At 45.6% G+C, this 20,506-nt stretch overlaps 1 protein-coding gene across 1 annotated transcript in view; it reads left to right on the forward strand.

Annotated features, from left to right (window-relative positions):
* Positions 1-20,506, forward strand: part of LOC126234847 (secretin receptor-like) — a 163,673-nt gene that overhangs the window by 56,303 nt on the left and 86,864 nt on the right. Inside the window, exon 4 of the mRNA XM_049943588.1 lies at positions 19,192-19,323. Within this exon, the coding sequence (XP_049799545.1) occupies positions 19,192-19,323 (132 nt within the window). The remainder of the gene's footprint in view (positions 1-19,191; positions 19,324-20,506) is intronic.

The following is a 20,506-nucleotide window of genomic DNA, read 5'->3' on the forward strand; positions in this document are numbered from 1 at the left end:
TGTAAACATGCCTTACTTTTGCCTGACCCACAATTATTCAACTTACGCTAATCCTGAGATTTCCCTTTTATATTTGATCTCGATCTCCTTATTTTCCTTATCAGCACACATTGTCTGTAAACGTCATAGGGTCACTGCTCGTTTCCTGCCACAGTTGAGCCCTTTATTAATCTGCAGATCATCTTTCCTGTCACTCGGATTTATCCACCTAGATAATATCTTCGATTTCTTCCTCCTATCGTTCCTATTAGACGTCCTCTATTCATCACTGCTGATCTCATTACAAAATCATTATCCGGTCTCTTAGCTGGGGGCCTAATTCCTTCACTACAATACTAACTTTTCTATTATGCACAACTACTTCGTTTACTCGAGCCAAAAGTAGGTAAGAATCAATGCACTTTACAGTAATGTTCTCTTGCACTTCGCTTGGTAACCTCCGCTGTATGGAATAGCTTCAGTCTCCCCCACACATTGCTGGTTCAGTAAAATCCACAGTTTTGGACAAACTTTCACAACTTTTCTACATGGAATCGTGTGAATATCGTTAATACTCTGCGAATTCTTGGAATTATATTCGTTGCTATCGTTGCCAATGTTTCCACTAGGATTTCTCTCTGAACGGTTTAATGAACTTTCAGAATGTACCTCATTCTTCCAGTGTCTTAACTGCCCATCTAAGATGATCTCCAGCAAGACACTTCTCTGCGAAGGACCCATTGACAACATTTTTTGATAATTGTGGTAAATCTCTGTCCCTTATTACTCTTTTCTAGTGAATATACTTTTTTCTAGATTCCAAAATATCTTCATATTATCTACTTCCCCAATCAATTCTGAAATTGTCTCTGAAATGCCTTTTGCAATATTTTCTTCATTAAGGTTCTTGATTTCGATGTTTACTTTCAAATCTGTTCGCTTGTCTGTCCCATTATCCTAATTTAAGTCGTCTCTATGTGCTCCTTAAACACTTTTTTAACTGATAGGACTTCCTTCCCCACAACCTCGATTTTGCACTTCAAAATCTGTTTCCGTAGCAACCATATCCTTCTTCAATGACTCTTAGTCTGTATTCAGAGATTCCACAATCTCTAATCTCAATGCCTCGTTGTCTGATTGCATTTCAGTCGCAAATGCCCGTATTTTTAAAATCAACAACCTTCTAGATTCATTTGTTTGCTTTTATGAATTTAATATTACCTTGCATGGCTGCTAACACTTTTTGCGTATCGAATCTGAGCCCCCAGTAACCTCAGTCACACTTTCATGTAAACAATCTGATTTATTGTTGAATCCTCCTGTATGTCTATTGGTCTTCGCCTACACCATCTTGGTCACCAGTTTATGTAACACTGAACGATTTATCGCACTGCAGACCCGACTAAAATCTAGACAAGCAATCTGGGTATATAATGGCCAGTACACTCCAATAAACTGTAATCTAAGGGAAAAATGGAGAACCCCGTGCATGACCTTCCATGGTCATGAGAAGATAGGTGAAACGTGCAGAGCGCGTTGGTGGGGGAGGGATGAAGAGCTGGGTATTTGTGATTGACGATGACGACACAGAGAATGCCATAAAGTGATTATCCAGGAACTTCATTCAGTAGAAGAGGAGCCAAAATAAGCGAACTGTGTTTCGGCTTATCCGTAGATACTCGACCGTTTCCGAGAAAACGACTATCAAAGTTTTCGGTGTACTTTAGATGCCTTTTAGCGAGCATTAAGCTCAGCCCTGCTGGTGGCACAATGGTTAGCATCACGATATCACACTTTTTCGTCCCGTGTTCGATACTGTATTATCGTTTCAAATTTTTTTTCATTTACTAGACGAATGTTCTTATCAAGTTAGGGGATACAAGAGCGTGTTTCACAACAAGTGCTACGTATTTTCATATATATATATATATATATATATATATATATATATATATATATATATATATATATATATGTGTGTGTGTGTGTGTGTGTGTGTGTGTGTGTGTGTATGGTATTTTCAGCGGGTTTCTATTCTCCAGGAACATTTATTCCATTCCCTTGTGTGATACCGTTCGTAGAAACATTCGAAACAGAAATTCCGGCCACAATGAGCACCGCGCGAGGGCAGCTTTGTCACAGCGACATTTCTTCCCATGAATTCACTTGGAAAAGAAACTTCTTAAAGACACTGCTGAAGATTTCACTCGTTGGCACTATAACCATGTATAACGGATAAATTTTTCGACAAGTGGTGCTTACAATTGAATATCAACCAAGATACACTACAGGAATTTCAACAAAAAACATTTATGATTTTTTTATACACTTATTTTCTTTAGGGTGCCGTACCTTAATCATTTGAAAAAAGGGCCCTTATAGGATCACTTTATTGGCTGTCTGACCGTCTGTCTTTCCGACTGTTCGAAACTCTCTTGTCAAGAAGGGGTACACCTATCATGTCTATAGTCCCTTTGCGGTTATATGTTAGCTTCTAAGTCAATGCAGTCACAACATACACATCAAAAAAAGTTTTGCATCACCTCGGTTCTGTGAGTTCCGGAACCCGTACAGAAAATTGGAATAGAGATCAACATAAACCCTTTTATTGTTCATGAAAATCACGCAATGCATGTTGTACCAACACACAGCGAGACCTTCAGAAGTGGTGGTCCAGATTGCTATACACATCGATATCTCTAATACCCAGTAGCACGTCCTCTTGCATTGATGCACGCCTGTATTCTTCGTGGCATACTATCCACAAGTTCATGAAGGCACTGTTGGTCCAGATTGTCCTACTTCTCAACGACGATTCGGCGTAGATCCCTCAGAGTGGTTGGAGAGACACGTCGTCCATAAACAGCCCTTTTCAATGTATCTCAGGCATGTTCGACAGGTTTCATGTCTGGAGGACATGCTGGCCACTCTAGTCGAGAGATGTTGTTATCCTGAAGGAAGTAGTTCACAAGATGTGCACGATGGGGCGCGAATTGTTGTCCATGAAGATGAATGCCTTGCCAATATGCTGCCGATGTGGTTGCACTAGCGGTCGGAGGATGGGATTCACGTATCGTACAGCCGTTAGGGCGCCTTCCATGACCACCAGCGGCTTACGTAGGCCTCACATAATTCTACCGCAAAACAGCAGGGTCCTCCACCTTGCTGCACTCGCTGTACGGTGTGTATAACGTGTTCAGCCTGTCCTGGTTGCCTCCAAACACCACACCTCCGACGACTGTCTGGTTGAAGGTATATGAGACAGTCATCGGTGAAGAGAACAAGATGCCAACCCTGAGCGGTCCATCTGGCATTTTGTTGGGCCCATCTGTACCGCGCTGCATGGTGTCGTGGTTGCAAAGATCGACCTCGACGGGAGTGAGTTGCGCGTCCGGCAGCCTACTGCGCACGTCCTGTGGCTGCACAAAAAGCTTTATTCAACATGGTGGCGTTGCTGTCAAGGTTCCTTGGAGCCATAATCCGTAGGTAGCGGCCTGAACGAGGCATGTTATCGACAGTCCCTCTCTCTCCGTATCTCCTCTATGTCCGAACAACATCGCTTTGGCTCACTCCGAGACGCCTGGACACTTCCCTTGTTGAGAGCTCTTCCTTGTACAAGGTAACAATGCAGACGCCATCGAACCGCGGTATTGACAGTCTAGGCGTGGATGAATTACAGATAAAACGAGAGGGGTACCTCATTCCTGGTGGCTTGACTGGAACTGATCGGTTGTCGGACCCCCTCCGTTGGGCGGGTTTAGTGAAAGCTGTGAACAGTCAAAGGGACTGTGTCTGTGACACAGTATCCAGAGTCAACGTCTATCTTCAGGAGTTCTAGGAACCGGGATGATGCAAAACGTTTGTTGGTGTGTGTATATGGGCATTTATGTCACGTATTTCGGTACTCACAAACTCACTCATCAAAACTCACAGGGCACTTCCTGTTGACCTAGAATCATGAAATTTACCAAGATGGATGGTTTCACACTAAAACGAAGGGAAAAATCAGAAAATTATAAATTTTTAAGTATATCAAGCGAAATTTTTTTTCTTTTGTCATTTGTAATGCGACTTAAAACTTGAAATTAAAACATTCTCGAATGTCGTCGAATCCCAGGGACTGAAATCTTGCCATTATCAATGTCGGAAACAGGCAAAATTCGTCGAAATCCTCTATTTCAGGAATGGATGAACTGCCATTCACATAATACGGTTTGTACGGAATCCTCTGTGCCCGAGTCCTCCTCGCACCTGGACCCTTTTTTCTTTTTGATTCATTCATCAGACGTACAATTAGTTGGGTAATAAGGAAAAAGTTATTTCGGTGTACATTGGCAAGCGTATATCTAATAATCTTCTACGCATATTCCAAGATAAATAAAAAAATTTAACAACAATAATCATGTATCGAACATGGAACGCAAAACTGCGGAGCCACAACGCTAGCCTCTGTAACACTATTCCGGCTGAAGCAGTTACTCGCTAAAAGGCATGTAACTTACCTCGAAATATTATGACCGTCGTTTTCTCAGAAACGTCGAATATCTACGGACAAGCAAAGACAAGTGTTCGCCTATTTTGCAACCTCTTTCCTGAACAAAGTTTCTAGGAAATCTGGTAATCGCATTTGCCGTGTTTTTTTTTTTTTTTTTTTTTGTGACGATGTTCCTGGCTGACACAAATTTTTATTTTAAAATACTTGTCTGTTTTTGTTTATTTATAAAAGCGCATCAGTGGTCTGCTGCATGCAGAGGTCGTTTAGACGGCCGATATCCCTTCAGTGACCCAAGCGCCGGAAGCGAGGACCCGTACCGGCAGTACCGGCTCGGCATGACTGACATCGATGTCATTCACCAAATCAGCTGTCAAAAGAGTAAGACGCAGATAAGTGGAACACTCTTGCTTTGTCGAATAGACCTCCATAAGTGACTGTGTCACGCTGCGAGGCACAGCACCACTGTCCTATAACGTTAAAAAAATAAAAAATAAAAAAGCCAAAGAGCATTTCTTAAGCATTGCCATAAGATTTAATCGCAGAACGTTAACAAGGTTTCATATATACAATACTGGCCATTAAAATTGCTACACCACGAAGATGACGCGCTACAGACGCGAAATTTAACCGACAGGAAGAAGCTGCTGTCATACGCAAATGATTAGCTTTTCAGAGCATTCACACAAGGTTGGCGCCGGTGACGACACCTACAACGTGCTGACATGAGGCAGGTTTCCAACCGATTTCTCATACACAAACAGCAGTTGACCGGCTTTGCCTGGTGAAACGTTGTTGTTGTGCCTCGTGTGAGGAAAAAAAAATGGTTCAAATGGCTCTGAGCACTATGGGACTCAACTGCTGAGGTCATTAGTCCCCTAGAACTTAGAACTAGTTAAACCTAACTAACCTAAGGACATCACAAACATCCATGCCCGAGGCAGGATTCGAACCTACGACCGTAGCGGTCTTGCGGTTCCAGACTGCAGCGCCTTTAACCGCACGGCCACTTCGGCCGGCTCGTGTGAGGAGGAGAAATGCGTACCATCACGTTTCCGACTTTGATAAAGGTCGGATTGTAGCCTATCGCGATTGCGGTTTATAGTATCTCGACATTGCTGCTCGCGTTGGTCGAGATCCAATGACTGTTAGCAGAATATGAAATCGGTGGGTTCAGCAGGGTAATACGGAACGCCGTGCTGGATCCCAACGGCCTCGTATCACTAGCAGTCGAGATGACAGGCATCTTATCTACATGACTGTAACGGCTCGTGCAGCCACGTCTCGATCCCTGAGTTAACAGGTGGGGACGTTTGTAAGACAACAACCATCTGCACGAACAGTTCGACGACGTTTGCAGCAGCATGGACTATCAGCTTGGAGACCGTGGCTGCGGTTACCCTTGACGCTACATCACCGACAGGAACGCGTGCGATGGAGTACTCAACGACGAACCTGGGTGCGCGAATGACAAAACGTCATTTTTTCGGATGAATCCAGGTTCTGTTTACAGCATCATGATGGTGGCATCCGTGTTTGGCGATATCGCGGTGAACGCACATTCGAAGCGTGTATTCGTCAGCGCCATACTGACGTATCACCCGGCGTGATGGTATGGGGTGCCTTTGGTTACACGTCTCGGTCATCTCTTGTTCGCATTGACGACACTTTGAACAGTGAACGTTACATTTCAGATGTGCTACGACCCGTGGCTCTACCCTTCATTCGATTCCTGCGCAACCCTACATTTCAGCAGGATAATGCACGACCGCATCTTTCAGGTCCTGTACGGGCCTTTCTGGATACAGAAAATGTTCGACTGCTGCCGCGGACAGCACATTCTCCAAATCTCTCACCGATTGAAAACGTCTGGTCAATGGTGGAATAGCAACTCGCTAGTCACAATAGGCCAGTCACTACTCTTGATGAACTGTGGTATCGTGTTGAAGCTGCGTGGGCAGCTGTACCTGTACACGCCATCCAAGCTCAGTTTGACTCAATGCCCAGGCGTATCTAGGCCATTATTACGGCCAGAGGTGGTTGTTCTGGGTACTGATTTCTCAGGACCTATGCACCCAAATTGTGTGAAAATGTAATCGCATGTCAGTTCTAATATAGTATATTTGCCCAATGAATACCCGTTTATCACATGCATTTCTTCTTGGTGTAGCAATTTTAATGGCCAGTAGTGTGTTATGAAGCAGTCCGTTAGGCAGTGCCTTAAACATAAACCGGAAATACATTAATGAAAATCAGGTCACAGTAAATTTTGAACATTAAAGAACCAACATGCATAATGGACACAATCAGGCACTCGCTATTTAATTGTAACATTTCTCTATGTTCCAAGCTAGTAGTCCAAACTAGTACACATCAACAAACAGCAGGAGCTCTAAGTCACAGTGAAGGTTATTCAAACGACTGAAATCACAGTTTCTACCTTAATCAGCTTTGTGCCACTTAGTACTCTGTCAATAATCCCTTATGGAAATTGAAATGAGCGTTTGGCGTCATTGGCCGGGAGGCCTCTTGCGGGGCAGGTTCGGCTGCCTTGGTGCAGGTCTTATTAAATTCGACGCCACATTGGGCGCTCTGCGCACCGGATGGGGATGAAATGATGATGAAGACAACACAATACCCAGTCCCTGATTGGAGAAAATCCCCCACCCAGCAGCCGGCCGAAGTGGCCGTGCGGTTAAAGGCGCTGCAGTCTGGAACCGCAAGACCGCTACGGTCGCAGGTTCGAATCCTGCCTCGGGCATGGATATTTGTGATGTCCTTAGGTTAGTTAGGTTTAACTAGTTCTAAGTTCTAGGGGACTAATGACCTCAGAAGTTGAGTCCCATAGTGCTCAGAGCCATTTGACCATTTGACCCCCACCCAGCAGGGAATCGAACCCGGGCCCGTAGGACGGCAATACGTCGCGCTGACCACTCAGCTATCGGGGCGGACAATAATCCCTTATAACAAACTACGACTGCTCTTAGAGGCGTTAGCCGTAGCTTAAACTTGGCTTCAGTTCAAGTTGGGGACCCATTTAAAACTAAACTGGCATTAGCAATAACTTAAAATTAGACGTGCTATATTACTAACCTACTTTATTGTTCAGCTAATTCAATCTATACATGATGTAACCTGTTTAAGTTATTAAATACATTTTTAAGATGTGTTTCCATGCATCTCTGTCCTCTGCTGTCTCCTGCCAGTTGAAGCCGGCAACGTTCCAGAGTTCCTTATCCCAGCGATCAGGTGGTCTCCCTGGTGGTCTTCGTTTTTCTCTAGGACTCCAATCTAAAACTGATTTTGTCTATCTTCCGTCCTTCGTTCGTGCAGTATGCCCTGCCTACTGCCATTTTAGAGTTTTAACCCGTTCTATAATATGTTTTACCGCTGTTATTGCTCGAATGTCTTCACTTTTCTGTCGATCTCTCTTAGTGAGACCTAACATTGACCTTTCCATAGCTCTCTGAGCTGTTCTAAGTTTCCTTTTGGAAAAATTCGTTTAAAGTCCAAGATTCTCACCTGTACGTTAAAACCTGTAGTACACACTGATCAAAAACTGTCTTCTTTAAGTAGACTGCATTCCTTCCGTAAGCCCTCCAACCCAGTTTAATTCGTCGAAAAATTTTAGTTTTCAGATTCCCTTTTGTGTCAATTAATTGCCCCAGATAAACGTATTCTGTAACATTGTTTAGGATGCCGTTCAGTGTTAATGCCCTGTAGCTACCTGATGCATAACAGTTTTGATTTATTTTGTGTCCAACTTACTGACAACGATCTGTTAAGTCTTTTATAGAGGACTGCATTTCCATCTTACTGCGGCTTAGGGTACTCGATCACCACTAAGTGAGAACCATTTATGACGTAGGACGTTACAAAGCAAACGTAAGGACCGGCACTGAGATAAGTGGACGACGACAGCAACAAACACTCGTATGTTGTTCCTTCAGTAGTACTCGAGTTCAACTAAGTAACTAAGGAGACACCCATAACAGACCACTTGGATAACAATATAACATGCCCATATAACGAACCACATGCCCTCGCATTTTTAAAGGCACTTAAAATTCACGACAGCAATTCTGGGTCCACACATAAACTATAGACAAATCATCCCCAGATTACAACTGGAACACACGAAAACAATACAAGGAAACGCGGGAGAGACACCATTAAATTCACCAATGTACGTGCAGTCGGGAAGAACAATACAACAGCGAATTAAATACTAGCAGAAAATATCATACAACAAGATGATAGAAAATTAAAATACAATCAAACAAATACAATGATGAGCCGAAAAATTATGACCACCTGCTTAATTGTTTCTGCATCTTTGGAACGAAATACATCACTGATTCTGCGTATCAGGGATCCGACAGTTTGTTGCTACTTTTGTGGGGGTGCGTGACATTGCATTCTACGCACAAGTCATGTAACTCGTGTAAATAACGGGCCGCCGATTTGCATACACGGTGATGGCTCCCGATAACGACCCGAATGTATTCCACAGGATTTACATCAAGCGAATTTCGCCGACACATCAACGTGAGTTCACTGCAATGCTTCTGCAACGACTGCAGTACAGTTCTACCTCAGAGACAAGGAGAATGATACTGTTGAAGGGTGACATGGCCGTCAGGGAAGACATCAAGCATCAAAGGTTACAGGTGGTTCTCAGCTATCAGCGTGACTTCGATTACTGCCACAGGTACCATGTAAGCGCAATGGAATGTCTCCCATAGCGTAATACTGCTCCCACCAGCCTGTGTCCGTGGCGCGCTGCATATTTCGAACCGCGTTCGCGGAGACGACCACCAGAAGAGCCGTATATCGACGGTCGAGTCCCGGTGGTCCCGTGCTCATTGCAATCGTAATTGACGATGTCGATGGGTCAACACTGAACATAAACGGGAGGTCTGCTCCAGAGTTCCATGTTAAACAATGTACGACGAGTCGTGTGATACGAAACGTGCGTGCACGAGCATTGTGCTCATTCGGCAGAGGTGGCGTTGCGGGCACGTGACGCGGCAACAAAAGAGTGTAAGAGGAGCAGTCACGGATTGGGGATAACCCTAGCGAATAATTTTTTTATAATCAGGGGCCACAGTCATAATATATTTTTTTAAAGTCGGTTCCGCGATTAGACTGTTTATTTACAGTGTTACATTTACACTTACACAATCATGATTTCGGCTTCAAAGTGCCATTATCAAGTGTTTTAAGTGTTACACATTGCCTAAGATGGCATACTATCGTATTAAAATACACTGTTAGACACATTGTCTAAGAGTCGATATTTCTGGCAGAGCCTACTGCTTTGTTTCATCACTGAGTATACCATCTTGAGTATACCATGTTGAGTCGAGATGGTATGCTCAGTGATGAAACAAAGCAGTAGGCTCTGCCAGATATATCGACTCTTAGACAATGTGTCTAATAGTGTATTTTAATACGACAATATGCCATATTAGACAATGTATAACACTCAAAACACTTGATAATAGCACATTGAACCCGAAATAATGTTTGTGTAAGTGTAAATGTAACACTGTGAATAAACAACAACCTAATGGCAGTACTGACTGTAAAGAAACCCTAGTGAACATAAGGGCTGCAAATGGCGAAATCCACTGAGATAAGCGACTTTGACAAAGAGCATATTATTATTACTCAGAGCAAGGTAAACGAATATCGCCCCCCTCGCTGACGATGTCAGACGTGTATATAGTAGCTACACGGTCGTAACACAAGCTGATACAACAACACAGCCGGCCGGAGTGGCCGAGCGGTTCTAGGCGCTTCAGTCTGGAACCGAGCGACCGTACGGTCGCAAGTTCTAATCCTGCCTCGGGCGTGGATGTGTGTGATGTCCTTAGGTTAGTTAGGTTTACGTAGTCCTAAGTTCTAGGGGACTGATGACCTCAGATGTTAAGTCCCATAGGGCTCAGGGCCATTTGAACCATTTTTTTTAATACGACACAACAGACGGTCAAGTTATACGCCACTATCTTTAAGGTGATTGAACTAAAAAACACACACAGCACAAGTGTGCATAAACATAATTTCCTAACTTCACAGGTGGTGGTCCAGAGTGCTGTACACACCGGGACCTCTAATACCCAATAGCATGTGGTCTTGCGTTGATGCATGCCTGTATTCGTCGTGGCATACTATACACAAATTCATCAAGGCACTCTTGGTCCAAATTGTCCCACTTCTCAACAGCGATTCGGCGTAGATACCTCTGACTGGTTGGTGGGACATGTCGTGTATAAACAGCCTTTTTCAATCTACCCCAGGCATGTTCGATAGGGTTCATGTGTGGAGAACATGCTGGCCACTCCAGTCGAGCGATATCGTTATCCTGAAGGAAGTCATTCAGAAGATGTACACGATGGGGGAGCGAATTGTTCTCCACGAACACGAATTCCTCGCAGTATGCTGTCGATCTGGTAGCACTGTCGGTCGGAGGATGGCATTCATGTATCGCACAGCCGTAACGGCGCCTTCTACGACCACCAGCGCCGTACGTCGGCCTCACATAATGCCACCCCATAACAGCAGGGAACCTCCACCTAGCTGCACTCGCTGCACAGTGTGTCTAAGGTTGGTTGGTTTTTGGGGAAGGAGACCAGACAGCGTGGTCATCGGTCTCATCGGATTAGGGAAGGATGGGGAAGGAAGTCGGCCGTGCCCTTTCAGAGGAACCATCCCGGCATTTGCCTGGAGTGATTTAGGGAAATCACGGAAAACCTAAATCAGGATGGCCGGACGCGGGATTGAACCGTCGTCCTCCCGAATGCGAGTCCAGTGTCTTACCACTGCGCCACCTCGCTCGGTTGTGTGTCTAAGGCGGTCAGCCTGTCCGGGTTGCCTCCAAACACGACGATTGTCTGGTTGAAGACATATGTGACAGTCATCGGTGAAGAGGACGTGATGACAATCCTGAGCGGCCCATCCGGCATGTTGTTGGGCCCGTCTGTACCGCGCTGTATGGTGTAGTGGTTGCAAAGATGGACCTCGCCAAGGACGTCGGGAGTGAAGTTGTGCCTCATGCAGCCGATTCGCACAGTTTGAGTCGTAACACGACGTCCTTTGGCTGCACGAAAAGCATTATTCAACATGGTGGCGTTGCTGTTACGGTTTATAACGATATGTTTACGTAATGTGTATACATAAACATACAGTTATAAATGTCCTCGTTCGTAGTCGCTAATTATAACAATATGCTACTTTTGTGCTGTAACATATAGCTATCTGAATATCTCGTTTCTTTCGCTCAATGGAAATTTTATTGGATGGTGTTTGATGCCATGTAACAAATAAAAAGCAAAAGTTTAGCTACAATTATTTATAAATATTTCCACAATGCCTATCTTACATAAATTTTTATTCCTTTAAGTTTTTTCCTTTTTTTTTTTTAATTCGCGTCCCTGTTCGGGCGCCAATTATAACGATATGTTTACGTAATGTGTATACATAAACAAAGAGTTATAAATGTCCCCGTTCGTAGTCGCTAATTATAACAATATGCTACTTTCGTTCTGTAACATATAGCTATAATCAGCGGTGGAAACATATTTGCGAACGCCGACCGTGTGCGGCTGTTTCTTGTTGGATCGTCAGATCAGTCGGTAGTTACATTGCAGAGGAGAGTAAATGCCTATTCAAAATATAATTATTTTGGATAGCTCAACATGAATTTCCTAAGGGACCGTAGTTTAGCATGCAACTTCCGTCCGAACTCGACGAAAGAATTCGTGACTGTGAACTCTCTATTTGGCAGAAACATAAAGAAAATTAAATAGTTTCATGAAGAAGTGAGACATAGATCCTATATTAAATGAATAGTCCATACACCAGTTCCATTTAACTCTGAATTTATGGCAATTAATAGACGAACTTACACTGCAATGAAGAATTTAACATGGATGCCGTTTTGACTGGCACTTCTCGTAATGAAAACAATTCCTTTGACGTTTTCACATACACGTCGCACAATAAATCTACTGCTAGGCACTTTTAGTATTACACATTTACTTTACACTAAAACAATATTATTTTTAACAATAATAATACGGCGGCAAGACATGCGCGTCCGACACAAGTTACAGGAGACAAGAGAAGAATGAGTAACTGTTCATCGAGAATATCTCGTACCTCAAAAAAAAAAAAAAATGTATAAAAGTGTTCTTCTTCTGTCCGTTTTTCGCGCCGCGGTTTTCAAAGTCAATATCTCACTGCATCTCTGACGGCGCTTCGACAATAAACAAGTTACGTCACAGGTCGTTCACCTTTTACATTTTCGCAACATTATTTGCTAACTGTAGCTGTTGCCGAGCGACTGCTCGATTAATTAATGATTTAAAATGATAAGGCAATCACATAATGTTACAGGTTCCTCCGAGCCACAATCCATAGGCAGCTGTCATCCACTGCAGTAATAGCCGTTGCGCAGCATGAGCGAGGCACGTAATCGACAGTTCATCTGTATTTCCTCCATGTCCGAGCAACATCGCTTTGGTTCACTCCGAGACGCCTGGACACTTCCATTTTTTAGAGCTCTTCCTGGCACAAAGTAACAATACGGGCGCTATAGAAACGCATGCTTTAACTACAGACAACACGAGCCATGTACCTCCTTCCTGCTGGAATGACTGGAACTTATCGGCTGTCGGACCCCCTCCGTCTAATAGACGCTGCTCATGCATGGTTGTTTACAACTTTGGGCTGGTTTAGTGACATCTCTGAACAGTCTAAGGAACTGCGTCTGAGATACAATATACACAGTCAACATCTATCTTCAGTATTTCTGGGAACCCGGCTGATGCAAAACTTTATTTGGTTTGTGTTTAAGGTACTAATTACTTATCACTGATTTCTGAAAGCCAAACACTCCTTTTTCTGAGGGAGCATTGTGCTTCTGTATAGGGACAACAATGCCCCAGCGCTAGGGATGAATCTCCGCCTTAGCGTGGCGTGAACAGTCGGTGTTGAGCTTACGTACAGAACGGTCGCGCCCCGCCGCGCCGTGGATACATAATGTGTAGGCATTTGTAGGAAATCTAATTAATAGGTCAAAGTCTTACGTCGCTTTGTAGAAGAAAAGTATTACAGTTATACATGGGAAGGCACGAATGATTAATTAAGAGATTTATGGTTGATACAGTGTTGTGTTTGTGAATCGGTAATTGTTCTGGAGAATAGAGGGCGTAAGTGAGAATAGAGCGTAAATGAAAAGGCTTCCATGATCAGTGACTAACTGCTTAATTAATCAGGAGACGCAACGTAGTACTGGTTGCTTCAGTGTGAGTGTGAAACAAATGTAACTCTCAGAGAGGACGATGAGCGTAGCCTTCTTCAGCGAAGTCTGTTACGTGCAAAAGGAAAAATAAAACAAAGTCATATGTCTGCCGGATGTCTGATGCTTGCTCCCACGATATTTCAGCGCAGATTCGTCTGGCCATCTTCAGGTGAATATCGACACGAAAGGCATTGCGCTCATGTATTTAAGACCACACCTGCACATGCGTGATGTGTCCAATTGGCGTTGCGCACGCTCTTTTTGTCCGCAAGTACGTGCGCTGCGTAGCGCGTCCTCCGTGGTGAAAACTGTCTTCATCAATATGAGATGGATTGTCTTTGCATCGGAAACGACGCCGACTACGCAGAGCGCGAAGTTTCTCTATGACGGGGTTCCATGCAGAATTTAACCGGAAACAGCCTTCTCGATTAGTAGGTGACTCAGGCAGTCCTATTTCCACTGATTCGTTGATGATAGATCTCCAGAAGTTTGACGCATGGGCCACAATTTTCGTTGGGTCGTATTTCATCAAGTGACGAGTGGAAGTACAATGTTCGGCTTTAGCGGACTTTTTGGCTCGAAGGAGGTGAGTATGCCGCTGATGTTCTACTTTGCAGAGTGCGCGTCGTTTGTCCTATGTAATCGACTCATTCACACGGATTTCTGTAAACACATGCCTTGCGCAACATTAAGTCCTCTTTAATAGATCCCAATAGAGCCGAGATTTTAGGAGGAGGACGAAAAACTGCTTTAACTTTATGTATTCTTAATATTCAGCATATTTTGGCTGAAATACACTCCTGGAAATGGAAAAAAGAACACATTGACACCGGTGTGTCAGACCCACCATACTTGCTCCGGACACTGCGAGAGGGCTGTACAAGCAATGATCACACGCACAGCACAGCGGACACACCAGGAACCGCGGTGTTGGCCGTCGAATGGCGCTAGCTGCGCAGCATTTGTGCACCGCTGCCGTCAGTGTCAGCCAGTTTGCCGTGGCATACGGAGCTCCATCGCAGACTTTAACACTGGTAGCATGCCGCGACAGCGTGGACGTGAACCGTATGTGCAGTTGACGGACTTTGAGCGAGGGCGTATAGTGGGCATGCGGGAGGCCGGGTGGACGTACCGCCGAATTGCTCAACACGTGGGGCGTGAGGTCTCCACAGTACATCGATGTTGTCGCCAGTGGTCGGCGGAAGGTGCACGTGCCCGTCGACCTGGGACCGGACCGCAGCGACGCACGGATGCACGCCAAGACCGTAGGATCCTACGCAGTGCCGTAGGGGACCGCTCCGCCACTTCCCAGCAAATTAGGGACACTGTTGCTCCTGGGGTATCGGCGAGGACCATTCGCAACCGTCTCCATCAAACTGGGCTACGGTCCCGCACACCGTTAGGCCGTCTTCCGCTCACGCCCCAACATCGTGCAGCCCGCCTCCAGTGGTGTCGCGACAGGCGTGAATGGAGGGACGAATGGAGGCGTGTCGTCTTCAGCGATGAGAGTCGCTTCTGCCTTGGTGCCAGTGATGGTCGTATGCGTGTTTGGCGCCGTGAAGGTGAGCGCCACAATCAGGACTGCATACGACCGAGGCACACAGGGCCAACACCCGGCATCATGGTGTGGGGAGCGATCTCCTACACTGGCCGTACACCACTGGTGATCGTCGAGGGGACACTGAATAGTGCACGGTACATCCAAACCGTCATCGAACCCATCGTTCTACCATTCCCAGACCGGCAAGGGAACTTGCTGTTCCAACAGGACAATGCACGTCCGCATGTATCCCGTGCCACCCAACGTGCTCTAGAAGGTGTAAGTCAACTACCCTGGCCAGCAAGATCTCCGGATCTGTCCCGCATTGAGCATGTTTGGGACTGGATGAAGCGTCGTCTCACGCGGTCTGCACGTCCAGCACGAACGCTGGTCCAACTGAGGCGCCAGGTGGAAATGGCATGGCAAGCCGTTCCACAGGACTACATCCAGCATCTCTACGATCGTCTCCATGGGAGAATAGCAGCCTGCATTGCTGCGAAAGGTGGATATACACTGTACTAGTGCCGACATTGTGCATGCTCTGTTGCCTGTGTCTATGTGCCTGTGGTTCTGTCATTGTGACCATGTGATGTATCTGACCCCAGGAATGTGTCAATAAAGTTTCCCCTTCCTGGGACAATGAATTCACGGTGTTCTTATTTCAATTTTCAGGAGTGTATTTCCAGTGTATGGTAAATAAGTAGTCCCTTACTGGTCGAGACTCAGTTTCCAGTTAAATTCTTTATGGAATCCCGTCATAGAAACACTTCCTGCTCTGAGAGAGCCGGAGTCTTTTGCCATGCAAAGACAATCGATCTGATATCGACCCGGCCGGTGTGGCCGAACGGTTCTAGACGCTTCAGTCTGGAACCACGCGATCGCTACGGTCGCAGGTTTGAATCCTGCCTCGGGCATGGATGTGTGTGATGTCCTTATGTTAGTTAGGTTTAAGTAGTTCTACGTTTTAGGGGACTGATGACCTCACAAGTTGTCCCATAGGGCACAGAGCCACAGAGCCATTTGAACAATTTTTTTCTGATATCGATGAAGTCAGTTTTCACCACTGAGGGCGCGCGACGCAGCGCACATACTTGCAGACAAACAGCGCGTGCGCAACGCCTATTAGACACACCGAGCATGTGCCGGTGGGGTCTCAAATACGAGAGCTCACTCCCTTTCCTGTCAGTATTCACCTGAAGATGGTCAGAAGATTCTGCTCCAAAATATCGTGGCGGCAAGTTGCAAACACCCGGCCGTTCGCTCGAAATTTTATGGAACAATCTGTACGCCGGGAAAGTTTTAAATCTCACACCAGATAATATGACCTGTACTGCCGTAACTTTAAAGCGACATTTTTCATTCTTAGATTACATAAATCAAATGCTTACAACATATAACAGAAACGTATTTGAACCATGGATTTACTTTCAAAACCTTTTCTTAAGAATGTACTTTATTTACTAGTGATTCATCAACAACATTAACACATTTAATCACACTATGTGAACGTGGAAGTAGCTGCCAGTGGCTAACTGATGAAAACAAATTAAATTTTTTCAATAAATGGAAATTTATACCTAAAAGCCCCACTTTTTTTGAAACATATTTAAAATCATAATCAGGAAGCACCCTGTAAATATCAAGTTACAATTTATTCAGAGGCATAAATATTTTTTTTTTTTTATAGTATGAGCTTTTGGGCTGAGAACCTAGCTGCTCCCATTTAACACACCCGTAGTCACGACCGCTCACAACAGCCTCTGAAAGACTACACTGGTGCAAATCTGCAACACACCATGTGACCTTAAACTAAAAATTTTAAGAACTCACACAAACACATAAACTATGCACCCCATAGGAGGGATGGTTCAAAAATGGTTCAAATGGCTCTGAGCACTATGGGACTTAACTTCTAAGGTCATCAGTCCCCTAGAACTTATTACTACTTAAACCTAACTAACCTAAGGACGTCACACACAGCCGTGCCCGAGGCAGGATTCGAACCTGCTACCGTAGCGGTCGCGCGGTTCCAGACTGTAGCGCCTAGAACCGCTCGGCCACTTAAGCCGGCTAGGAGGGATGGAAATGGTACAAAACACTCACATTAAAAATTATTTGCCACCGAAATTGCAACTTGTTTTTAAAAGAACTCTTACGGTGGCAGGGTGGCAACTTTATACACTAAAATGAACATTTAAATAAAAACCCATGAAATGCAGTCTTACCTAAAATGTACAAACATGCTCTACATTACACATATGCCACCTCTCAAGATGATAGGCAAGATAAAAACATATTTCAGGAATTCGGCCTTTACACCTTAAGCAATAAATTCGTTAACACCGAATCCGACAAGCAACAGAGGCAGCTATTAACGTACGGTAGACCGGCAGACAGACAGACAGACACTAACTGCCTAACAAATGCGGACGAGGGACAAACGAGCAAGTCGGGGACGAAAGACTGACCAAGAAAACAAGTAGAGCTTAACATGTAACTGAACAACATATCACGAATCACTTAACTTCTAATAACTGCGATTTATGGCGAAGACTTGGCGCAGTAACCCCAAAAATCTCTCCCGAACCGTCCGCTACCAGCCGCTTCAACGGACGCAGGGGGTTGACTCCCTTTGCTCTCGTGTCGGCCGCGAAGCCACTACCCCTCGCTTTACGGCGCGGCCCACCGGACTGACGTGGCGACCTTACATGCGCCGACGCTCAAGACGGACAAGTCTTCTTGTGTCCCAGTGCGCGACCGACCAACCGATCGATCCAACCACCAATGAGCATTGCCTGAACAAACTCGAGCAGTCTGGCGGCTTAACACATACTAGCATTCCGGACGGCAGACACTGACTTCCCCACACTGACCCGGCTGACCAACTGACCAGACTCGCCGACACTGACAGACTGACCCAGACTCACTCCGACTGACCAACCGCCGAGCTGATAGCCCCCCCCCCCCCTTAAATGCACGTGAACCGGCAACCTTTCCCCTTTTTCCACCAGAGGGCGACACCAAAGCTGCGATTACCACAGCGGTGCCACCGCGAGAAACGGAGGGCGACTGCTTCACACTACGCCCTGCGGCGCGCTCTTTAAAACAGCAAATTTTACCAAGGCTCAGAATTCATTTTCGGCACATGGTCAGGTTATTTTCGTGAGACAGTGTGATCTCTACGTGAAGCTCAAATACTTTAGGCTGATAGTCCGATAGCTACAAAAATAAACTTGAAAAGACATTTCATGAAGAGGGGTATGATTGGGTAGTACGTAATATAAGCCCCTATGCTTTGCGGGTTCCTGTGTGTTGCACGTATTGTTCATATGCGATGTCACGGAGGACGGATCTCGGGCAGTCTATATAATCCGACATGTTATGTTAGACTTGGAATTTGAGCGCTAAAACTGTGCGTGAGCGACGTTGACTCTTATTCGGGGGGACGACGGTTCAAACCTGCGTCCGGCCATCCTGATTTATGTTTTCCGTGATTTCCCTAAACCGCTTCAGGCAAATGCCAGGATGGTTCCTATGGAAGGGCACGGCGGACTTCCTTCCCCATCCTTACCTCTTCCCTTCGCATTCGGGAGGACGACGGTTCAATCCCGCGTCCGGCCATCCTGATTCAGGTTTTCCGTGATTTCCCTAAATCGCTTCAGGCAAATGCCGGGATGGTTCCTTTGAAAGGACACTGCCGACTTCCTTCCCCATCCTTCCCTAATCCGATGAGACCGATGACCTCGCAGTTTGGTCTCCTCCTCCAAATCAACCCCCAGCCTCATCCGATGGGGCCGATGACCTCACTGTTTGAGCCCCTCCCCCGAATTAACCATCCTTCACTGCTAAATCACATCAACACTTTGTTCGCAGGAGTACGCCAGTAAGCTGTGTACCTGGTCAGGTACGTGGTACCGCAACGAGCAGAATGCCACGTGGGCCAACTACACGCTGTGTGGTGCAGTCACCAGCGACCAGCCGCCAGAGGATGCGTCCCTGTACGAGGTACCTAGTTCTAGCTCCGCTCTCTTCCCTAGATGTTTATAGCAAAAAGCACACAATTGTTTATCAGCTGTGTACGTGGTCCTTTGTTCTAAAAAGTATGCGGCAGAGTAAACGTACACTGTATGATCAATAGTATTCGGACACCCCCAAACAACGTACGATTTTCTTATTAGGTGCATTGTGCTGCCCCCTACTGCCAGGTATTCCATATCATCGACCTCAGTAGTCACACATCGTGAGAGAGGAGAATGGGGTGCTCAGCAGAACTCACGTACTTCGAACGTGGTCAGGTGATCGGGTGTCACTTGAGTCATATATCTGTACGCGAGATTTCCACACTCCTCAGCATCCCTAGGTGCACTGTTTCCGATGTGATAGTGAAGTGGAAACGTGAAGGAACACGTACAGCACAAAAGCATACAGGCTGACCTCGTCTGTTGACTGACAGAGACCGCCGACAGTTGAAGAGGGTCTAATGTGTAACAGACAGACATCTATTCAGACCTTCACACAGGAATTCCAAACTTCATCAGGATACACTGCAAGTACTATGACAGTTTGGTGGGAGGTGAGAAAACTTGGATTTCAAGGTCGAGCGGCTGCTCATAAGCCACACATCACTCCGGTAAATGCCAAACGACGCCTCGCTTGCTGTAAGGAGCAAAAACGTTCTATGGAGTGACGAATCACGGTACACAAAGTGGCGATCCGACAGCACGGTGTGGGTATGGCGAATGCCAAGTGGATGTCATCTGCCAGCGTGCGTAGTGCCAACACTAAAATTCGGAGGCGGCCGTGTTAAGGTGTGGTCGTGTTTTTCATGGAGGGGCTTGCACACCGTGTTGTTTTGCGCGGCACTATGACAGCATAAAGCCTTCATTGATGTTTCAAGCACCTTCTTGCTTCCCACTGTTGACGAGCAATTCGTGGATGGCGATTGCATCTTTCAACATGATCGAGCACCTGCTCATAATGCACGGCCTGTGGCGGAGTGGTTACACGACATTAGCGTCCCTGTAGTGGACTGGCCTGCACAGAGTCTTGACCTAAATCCTATAGAACAACTTTGGGATGTTTTGGAACACCGACATCGATACCTCTCCTCAGAGCAGCACTCCGTGAAGAATGGGCTGCCATTCGGCAAAAAACGTTCCAGCACCTGATTGAACTTATGGCTGCGTGA

The sequence above is a fragment of the Schistocerca nitens genome, chromosome 2 (genome assembly GCF_023898315.1).
Source record: "Schistocerca nitens isolate TAMUIC-IGC-003100 chromosome 2, iqSchNite1.1, whole genome shotgun sequence".
NCBI lineage: Eukaryota > Metazoa > Arthropoda > Insecta > Orthoptera > Acrididae > Schistocerca > Schistocerca nitens.